This window comes from Aedes aegypti, chromosome 3, assembly GCF_002204515.2.
Source record: "Aedes aegypti strain LVP_AGWG chromosome 3, AaegL5.0 Primary Assembly, whole genome shotgun sequence".
Taxonomy (NCBI): Eukaryota; Metazoa; Arthropoda; class Insecta; order Diptera; family Culicidae; genus Aedes; species Aedes aegypti.
In genome coordinates, this window is record NC_035109.1 from 254,006,973 (window position 1) to 254,017,554 (window position 10,582).

At 37.3% G+C, this 10,582-nt stretch overlaps 1 protein-coding gene across 1 annotated transcript in view; it reads right to left on the bottom strand.

The window, feature by feature from the left end:
* LOC5563914 (enoyl-[acyl-carrier-protein] reductase, mitochondrial) overlaps window positions 1-5,002 on the bottom strand; it is a 20,440-nt gene extending 15,438 nt beyond the window's left edge. The window contains exon 1 of the mRNA XM_001648170.2: window positions 4,676-5,002. Within this exon, the coding sequence (XP_001648220.1) occupies window positions 4,676-4,883 (208 nt within the window). The 5' untranslated portion in view covers window positions 4,884-5,002. The remainder of the gene's footprint in view (window positions 1-4,675) is intronic.
* Between the last annotated feature and the right edge of the window lie 5,580 nt (window positions 5,003-10,582).

Below are 10,582 nucleotides of genomic sequence, written 5' to 3' on the forward strand. Positions count from 1 at the left end.
AATTTGATCTAGAATCGAATGAGCGGTGTGGAGCAAAAACGATTTTTTGAACCACTCTACTGGATATACTACAATAGATCAAATATTGGTCGCAGTGCTTTATGTTCAGAACAGAAGAAAAAAAAAACTATCTCGACTACCGCATATTCAGAATAAGACGATTCAGGTTTATCTAAAAAATTTCCGAGTACTTTGAAGTGGATTTCTTCTTTTATAAAAATTGCGATACCACCTCCTAATCTTCCTTTTCTGTCATTGCTTATAATTTTATAGCCTTTGATTATAAGTAATGAATCCGATCTTCTCATTGAGCCATGTCTCAGTTACGCAAATAATGTCAACAGAGCTCGTGTGAGCTATTTGACGCAGTTCGTCTAATTTACAAAACTTGCAAGCGCATGTACTATGACTGTTAATACAACACAATGAGAGTTTATTTTTAACGAGTGCACTTTTCATAACGATCCCTGGCAAACACCAATTCGTCGTGGCATCTCTATCAGATCTACTAGCCATTAGGATAAATCTGGATCTTAGCGATTAAGAGGAAATAAGTAAGGGGTACAAGAACCTGACTACAAACTAAAGAATTCATATTCAAAAATTCAATCATTATGTATTAGTTCATGTACGACGCAAAACTTGAGTTGAATTACAAACCACGATCAGAGATGGTCAATCATCGGTAGCAGCCATCGGCATCCACTATCTAGCATATCCAGCATTCCCAGCAGCAAGCGGTACCTAAACAGCATCAGCAACAACAACAACGGTGTTATGACTTTTAGGAAGGAAACACGGGAAAAAGGATGGGAGGCAAGGATAAACAATAGCTATTGAGGAAGGATTAAAGCAGCCCCTGAAGATCAATCTCGGATGATACGGGTTTTCCTTGATCGTTGGCGGTCATCTTGATGTACAAACTTTTCCATTCATCGGTGTACCTTTTGCGAGCCGTTTTATTCGACCAATGGAACGGCTTCTACGGCATATCCCAGAGAACGACACCAGGTGACGAAGTAATTAGCCAAACTTTCTCCAGTGATGATTGGAACACCGCTCACGACAAGATCATTTGCTCGCATGCTTCTATCGACAGCCGTCAAATATTCTGATATATTCACCTCCACGGCTTTTTGATTCTCATTGCGAATTTTCTCGAGGTCCAGTGAGATATCCGATCGCAGCTTCGTCATTCGTGTCTGAAGAGAGTATTCCATCTGACGTATCTCTTCAACAGTGCTCTGATTGTATGAAGCAAACTGTGACTTCATCATTTTGGCCAACTCGGAGACGCTCATATCGTCGGCAGAACTCGGAATGTTTGAAACTGATTGGCTACGTAATAGACGACTATCATCAGTCATGAATGCCCGACAATACAGCTGCTCGCAAACGGTGCTTTTGTTGGCAATACAGTTTTTGTATCCACAGCTTGGAAATAACGTGAACAGTTTCACTTAATTTTGGCGAAAACTGGATTCCAATTTGTAGTTGTTCCACAATCAAACGATGAAACCTTGGATAGAATTAGCGAATCGCAGCGAATAGTGATTTGTACTTGGGAAATAACACCATTCTACAGCGTCACTACTCTTCCATCAAAAAGCTGAGAGAAAAACTGAATGAGATAGGTTACAAAAACTAGGTGAACGATGGTTTCATTCTAGTACCAAATAAGCATTATAAAAAATCCTATTTAATAACCTGTTTTTATAATTGAGCTGAAAAGCAGGCTCGGTTCCAGTAGAGACGCCAGTAGTTGCCTCGAATTTCAACATGTTGGTAACGCTCAAGGTGGAAAACTCATAGTACAGTCAAACCTCCATGAGTCGATATTGAAGGGACCATCGACTCATGGAAATCAGAGTGTATGAATGAAGAGTTGCGCGAAGAGTGAAACCAAATCTATCTATCGAACTGTCAAACCGTCTACCTATCGAGCAGCCCAGCAAAACAGATAGGGGCTGTTTTCGGAGACGAAGAAGAGCAGGCATTGAAAGAAGTCTCTTCGCGCAACTCTGTGTATATAAACTCTGATGGAAATATCGAGTCATGGAACAGCTATTCTTTGGAAAGCTGTTTGAAGGGACCATCATAGTAACCATGATTTTATGTTTTTAGTATGGTTCCATGAGTCGATATCGAGTAATGGAACATCGACTCATGGAGGGATGACAGTACTAATTAAAATTAAGATGGCCTCAAAATCCAAGATGGCCGCCAGATTTTTTTCATTTTAATTAATACTCTACTTCTTCACTCGACTTGAAGAAAACATCTGATTTGCTGTACAAACAATGATGTTTACATTGATTGCACTCGCCATATACGTCAAAACCGTAGAGCATGATTTAGAAAACAGCATTGCCCACCTAGTTTTTATAGCCTTCCTTCCAGTAATTTCCTTAGGACTTTACCGTGACCTGCTCTAATTCCGTGTGTTGCCTAATACCGTGTATTTGGGAATTATGTGGATTTCTAGCATATTATATTATTTATTTTTCTAAATGATTGTCACAAACGTTAGCACATTAAGTAGTTTTTAGAAAGCCATGACAAACTTGAACTAAAGTTGCACACACAAACAAGCAAAAATAATGTTAGAATGTAATCGCCTGGTGCCAATACACGGTATTAGGGCACGGTTGCTTATGTGTTCCAAATACCGTGTTTCAGTTATAATTAGAAAATGGCGAAGTGAAATATATATTTTATTTCCCGAATCCATCATGCAAACCTCAATACGTTCTTCGATACAAAAGTTTTATTTTTGATGCGCTTCGTTCGTTCAATTGAGAGATGTTTCAAAATATGACTCAGCAGTCGGGGTCAGATGCACGGTATTTGGAACACTGGTATGTTTAACAACATCAACTGTAACTATGGTTAAAATTTTCAAAATGCTTCAAAACATATTTTTTATGCAAAGGATATAAAACGGTCTACTATATAAAACATAAAAGACTTGAAAATAATTATAAGTTATTTTTATCTGGTCGATTGAAACTTGAATTTTTTTAACCTCACGGTAATAGAGCATGACACGGTATTTATTTTCAAAATTATATTTCAATCCTAGACTATCCACACTTTCAATCGATTCATCCAGTGGCTCCAAAAAGTCCTCGAGGGAGGAAATATATTAGGAATTCTTGAAGGTCTTCTTTATTTTTTTATTTGGATTCATCGTAGAGTTATTCTAGAGCCCTTTCTAGGAATTTCTTCAGCATTTCATCCGAACATTTTTTAAGGAATTTCTTTAAAAAAAAAATAATCACCATGAAATCATCAAAATTTCATTTAATGTTGTACATCATTTTACTTCACAGCAATTTTTCCAGTAGTTCCTCCGGTCTTTTCTACACAAATTTCTTGAGGGATTCATTCCGAAATTCCTTAAGAAAGTCCTTTGATGGAATTCGTGGTGGAATTTTTGAGCGAATTTATGTGATCACGCTTGGAAAAACCAGGTTGAATTTTTGAGGTATCTAGAACGATTTTTTTTTTCAATAGCGAATACCTTAGGAAATTTCATTGAAGAATATTTACTTAATGAAATTCTGAAAAAATCTTCGGAGTAATATGTGAATTTTTCGACAAATACCTAAATTAATTTCAATTGAAACTCCTAGAGAAAATCATGATAAATACACACAATTATATGAGCAAAAATACGTATACTGTCACAAAAAAATCTCAAAGAAAATTTAAGGGAAGTGCCATGTCTGGTTCTATTATAAGCCAAGCCAGCTTGTCTCTGGATTATTGTTAGGTTTCTTTTTATTTTCCCAATTTCTCTATAGCCTCATTTTGGTTCTTGTTTCGTCTCTTTTTTCAGGTGTCTTCAAAGTTCCTATTTTCAAAACTGCTTTCTATGCATTCTCAACCAATATTATAGGGTGTCATTAGTGGATTACCTAGGCAATGAAAAATCATAACTTAATATTGAAAACCCTTAACTGAGATCTGTTCAATCGAAAGATGTCAACCTATATTATATTGGGAAAACATAAAGAATGATAAAATTATGTGTTGAGCATAAAACTGCTTGAGCCTTTATTGGTACATGTGTTCCAGTAGTTGCGCTAGTGCTCCAGTAGTAGAAGTTCGGGAATGATACAAGGAATTTTAAACAAAATAGTTGATTTTTAGATAGGTTCAACATTTATCCCTCGTAGCAGCAACTAAACTCTTTCGAATGAAGCATAAAGAGCATCTCTGGGTCTCAAATTATATATCTATTTAAAAACCTGCTTCCACTACTGGAAAACGACGGCAACTGGTGAAATGGAGCAATTTTTTTTGCGAAAACTTAATTATTTATATGCCTTTTTGAATTAAAACCCGAAATTCGTCAAATCGACTTAGTTAGAGATCGATTCTAAATCCACCAAAAATAGCTCATGTCGTTTTTATCGAAAAACATACGTTTTATTCCATAGTCCAATCTACTGGTACATTACAACCACTGGTACCGGCACCCTATCAATATTAATTTTCCCTTCTTTTGAGAAAGAGCTGTCGTCCTCAATTGTTCACATTATGCCAAACAAAGTAAAGCCGCTAAATATGACATCGATTGCTTTAAAAAAAACCCTGCCGAAGTTAATCAGAAGTGCCAAAAATAGGATTCGGCTCCCTATTATTCGCATTTCATGGAAACACAACCCACCTTGAATGGTATTGATGTCGGCAGGATTGATAGGCGCCCCCAGGGTTTTGATCAGAACTTCCCCATTAGACGGATCGGCGACAGTCTCCTGCTGAACCTGAATCACCTTGGCCGGGTCACCGAATTCACTGTATCTTAGAACCGATGCAACTACACTCATGTGTCGTTGGAACCGAATAGTCGGAACATTGCGTAATAGAACGGACATTTCTGTTTGATTTTAATGTTAATTTATACCTACAAATAAAACTAACTGATTGTTATGAAATGTTGTTTTATGTTCAAAATTTTGATGATCTTCTCATGACAGCAGCTTATCAGTAAGTGTTGTGCAACATTCAACTGCAACATAATGCATCTTATGTGACACTTTTCACACGGTGTACAGCTTTGGACAACACATTTGTAACTTTTTAAATTTTTCCATAGGTACAAAATCTAGAGAAGGGGCCTTGGGTTTGGGAAATAGAAACAACAACGCAGTTTAATAGATATTGATAGAGATAGAGATAGAGATAGAGATAGAGATAGATATTGTTTGGGATTATGGTCTAATCCACCGGTGTACTAAAATCACTCGGTCAAAGAATTTTGACACTAGAGCGGGTCCAGATCACGTGGAGATCATGGTCTTATCCACTGGTGTACTAAACTAGCTCGGTCGAAGAATTTTGACACTAGAGCGGGTCCAGATCACGTGGGGACCATACGGGAGCGTGCCCCGCTCAAGTGTCACAATTCTCAGACCGAGCAAATTTAGTACACCGGTGGATTAGACCATACGGGAGCGTGCCCCGCTCAAGTGTCACAATTCTCAGACCGAGTAAATTTAGTACATCAGTGGATTAGACCATAGTGTAATTTACGGCTTCGGCACTATTCGACTATTATCGCATTTCAAAATTAAAACGTCAAATTCAAAGTAGGGTGCCGGTTGTAATATACCAGTAGATTGGACTATGGAATAAAACGTACATTTTTCGATAAAAACGGCATGAGCTATTTTTGGTGGATAGATCGCCTCTAGTTTAGTCGATTTGCCAAATTTTAGCTTTTTATTTTATCAAAAAGTCATATAAATAATTAAGTTAACGCAAAAAATTTGCTCCCTTGCACCAGTAGTTGCCGTCATGTTCCAGTAGTGGACCAACGGATGGAAGCAGTTTTCAAAATGGATGTATAAAAATGATGAAAAGTCCCAGACATGATCTTTATGCTTCAATCGATAGATATTAGTTGCCAGTTCGAGGGAAAAATGCTAAACCTATGTAAAAATTAACTATTTTGTTTAAAACTCCTTGTAAAATTCCCAAACGTCTACTACTGGAGCACTAGTACAACTACTGGAACACGTGTACCAATAGTAGCTCAAGCGATTTTATTCTCAAAAAATAATGTTATTACTCTTTTCATATTTTCCCATATAGTAAAGGTTGAAATCTTTCTGTTGATGCCTTCTATGTTAAGGCTTTTTGTAATTATGCTATGATTTTTTATAGTTAATGGCAACGGAACCCTATGTGTCTATCACCGAACATTCAGATGATTCTTTGTTCTGTTAGCTTTCCCCTGACGAGATTTCCGAAATTGAACAAACAATTTCGGCAGGGATGTTATCAATTCAAATGGCTACGCCTTAAAATGTGGCAGATTTGGAGTTGCTGAACAGATTTACCTACAGTTCTTATGGGAAAGGCTGCCGAAGAAAACGAGGCTACCGTCAAAAATCCCACTGACATAAGATGTTTGAGGCGTTGTTAAAAAAATCCAATAATTATAATAAAAACTTAAGTTTTTAACCTGTCGGTGTGAATCGATAGAGGATAGACCAGGAGTAGTGGTTCACCTAGAATGAATTTATAGCAGAGAAAAAGTAGATTTTGTATGAAAGTCGACAAGTAAATGAATGATAAGTTTATCCACTTCTCTTGGCCTATTGAGCAGCGCAAACAGACAAACACGTGATTTATCTGCTTATGTTAGAGGATATTACAAAATAAGCTCGGCATCAGCTTAGATAGTCGAGAATACGTAAATTGGCCTATTTTTTATGAAACAGTAACTAAATATATATGGCCGATGCATTTTGTGGGGCTAAATAGAGAATACAGAACTTGTTATACTAGAGTTGGCGAAATATTTTATAACCATCAAACTTTTCATCCGCTGATATAGCGATCCTATTTATCCAACTTCATAATGTAGCGGACACCCGTTGAAACTTGCTGAAAAATGTAAATCCAAACTGTCTAGAGTCACGTATGATGTTGTAGTACAAACTATGGAAGTAACTCTTTGGGAATCTAAATCTATCGTTCGCAACTATCGGCCACTCGATCATTTGGCTATGGTTGTGTGGTTTTCTAGATTTGTGCGCTTGAAACGAGGTTTGGCTTCGATGCACTATTAACACCATAATACCTGTTGGGCAGTTATTAGTTTACACGAATTATAACGTTTTAGTCTTCATAAATTATGAAATTAGAGACATGTCCTCTATGGGCTGGACACTTATATGAAAGTTTTAAGCATGATTTTGGACCTCAGGAAAAACATTGACTTTGTCGATGAAAGTGCTTTAAACCCTAACCAATTGATATAAAGCATGAAAAACTTGTACGAGTTTACTGAATTAATTAAAATTAATGAATATTTGTACACAAATTTTGAACGTTTTCACAAAAAAGTTTGAAGGTTTAACGAGCCCCTTATATTTTTTTTCGCTTGAACAACCTCCACGCCAAAAATAGTGTAGTTTTTGAATTAAATTGTGCGCGTCAGTCGAGTCGGCGTCAACGTCGTAGTCCAAGAAACCATGGCATCCGAATCAACAACCGGGAGGGCTATAAATTTGCAAATTTTCTCCCTGCTCGGTTAGTTCCAAACCAACCATCAAGCTGTGTCTTTACCATTAATAAATAATTATTCCGTTGTAAACCGCGTGTTTCTTTGCTACCTACAAGATCAACAATATTATTGATATCTACCAGTTTGTGTATGGTGTTGTATGTGCGTATAATTGCGTAAGCATTACTTATTTATCGAAGTATTGTTCAACCTTCAATCTCACAAACGCTTCCTGAAATAGTTAGTACAGTATGTAGTAATTTAAAAGCAATACATGTATCATTTATGCTCTTCAATTCCTTTTTTTGTATTAAAAATTTTTTTTTTCTTTATTAGAGAGACTTTTAGCCCGAGGCTGGTTCGTCTCTGTAAAATTTTGTTATACATAATTACAAAATCATTTTGTTGAATTGTTTTTCAATTTGTTTTTTACAGCGCATGGAACACTTTTCTCCTCATTCTGGCAACCCTGTGGAATGCTAATCTTTTTTTGGATCGTTTCTCTGCCGCCGAGTTGACAATCGTCGTTTGTGTGTTTCTGTTTCCTCGCTCGAGCTATCGGTATCGTTTTCGTCGCTTTTGTTGTCCGTGTCTGTTTTTTTGAGATCGTCATCAGCATCAATCGATTGTTCCACGCACAATGCAATTTAGGCTGAGCAGCTACAGTAGGTGTGGAAGCAACGGACGCTGGTGATGTCATTTGTGTTCTATTGTGGACTGCTCCAGTCAACCCCTGAAGAAAGCGCTAGTTCTTGAAGCCTACCACCATCCGTGTGGCGCTAGTGCTGGTGTAAACAAATTTAGGCTTTGCCCTCATCAAACCCCGCGCGGAAGCGACAAATGTCGTATGAGAAAAACATTATACTATTGATAATCGTTTATCGTTGTGCCTAACAAAATGTGGCTAAATTATCTAGCAATTACAGAAAGCTGTATAAAGTAATATGCACTTAACACCAGATTGATAAGTAAAATATGAATGTCGCATTCGAAAACGAGTGTGTCTCGTGCCTAAAACGGTATTTTTGGACGAGCTGTCAAATCAGCACCTTCTTCAGCACCAAATTTTTGGCTTCACTCCAGTTGTTCGTGGATGACAGCCGTTTCAGTCCTGTGGCTCCAGTCAGAGCAGGAAAATCGCTTTGACTGTAAATTGATGCTTGAGTTGTTGGTGCTTCTTTTGGTGATGAAGATGGTGTTTCCTGCAAAAGTTCTGTGCACTTCCGTTTGGGGTGTGCTTCCTTTTGACAGAATCTGCAACTTTTGACCTGATTTTCGTAGGTCACCAGGGTCTGGTTTTGTTCAATCTCGATGTAAGAAGGTATCGGGTTGGATAGATGCATCCTCAGCAAACGTACGCCATTCGGGATACCCGGAAAATAATGCATCCAACGCTCTCTTCCGATGGAAAGTACCACGCCGTATCGGTCCTCCATGTATTTTTTCACGGTGGTATGAGGAATGTCTGAAGGAAGGTCATGAATCCGGACGGTAACGGCGGCATCATCAACGTACACCGGGATTTTAATACTTCTTCCTTCATGAACTACAACGTGCTTCAAATTGTTACGATTTTGATACTGTTTAGCTAAATCAACACTGGTCAATTCAACTAAAACACACCCAAGTAACCACAAGCATTATACCATTGCATTAATTTGGTCGAAAGTCAACATTTTTTGCATTAATAATGTTATCATGCATTTATTCAATAACTGTCAAGCAATGATGCATTTGATTAACATTGTAAATGCTTTGTAGCATTATTTTAATATAGCATTATGCTAAGCGTTTAGAGTGAATATACAGTTATGCTGTCATACAAAATTACATAACCTCATTAAACGCACTCGAATCTGTAATAAATAAGTAAGACGATCGAGCACGTTCGCACTCGCTCATTGCGTTTTGTGGGATATGGAAGAATAATGAAATGACTTTCTTTCATCTCGAACCCCCATTTCATGATCTAAGGATATATGTATTCATTCAAAATTGTTGTATTTTATCTATGAGACTCTTTTATTCATAAGGAGTGAGAGGAAATGTCGACCAATTTCTCTCCCCCCGAAATCTGTTTAATGCGCTAGGGCTTTGTTTTGTGGGTTACGTTTTGTTATTTCCTCTACGAGAAAGAATGGTGATCAAATTATTTCTATTGATGTTTCATTTGGTGAGGAAAGGAAATCAATCGCCGAAGAGAATTCTTTCTATTCGTAATAACTGGGCGAATGTAATGTTAACACACACAGTGGCTTCGTTTATAAGGAACTTTTATCCTACCTTATTACATCAGCAGCTTTAGCACAGGACACCAACGCGCCAGGCATCCAGCACACCATCATCCTAGTTGTGGGTTCGAATCCTGATTCCAACAAAATAAAATCATTCAGATGGTAAAGAAAACCATTGGAAGGTAGCCAATGGAATCATTGTTTTGTTTATTTTGAACGCAAGCCCTAAACATACATTATTTTAAGCTAATATACGTCATGAACCCTAAATATACAAACATAAATGCTTTAGTAGGGCTTGTGCATTAAAACTGCTTTACCAAGTATTGCATTAATTTGGTTGTTGTGGGGCCCTTTCCCACTTTAATTATGCTTTATAAAGCTCTTAAAGGTTATGTCACTTTAAAACAAAATCTGATAGCATACTATAGAGCAAACATAAAGTATTCATATATAGCTTCGTGGTTACTTGGGTATGTATTTGCATATCAAAATGCATAGTAAAATGGTGGCTCTGATGATGTTTGAGATTTGAGTTTTGTTAATGAAACTTTCATAGATATTTTTTCAAGAGGCCATGGGCGTTTCTCAAACTTCAAAGTGGGCCGCGACTCTGAAAAGTTTGGGAGCCACTGCTTTACTCAATCTTGCAGGTATTGGAATTTATTACTGGTCAGCAACAACGAACAGCTTGAGAGCGTATAAACGTATACACAGTTAAACGAACTTTAACCATACATGCAACTGTGATATATGTAGGTATATTCATATCAGAGTAAAATAAGCCGGCACAAGTAAACGAAGAATATCAAATTTTTGAACTGAC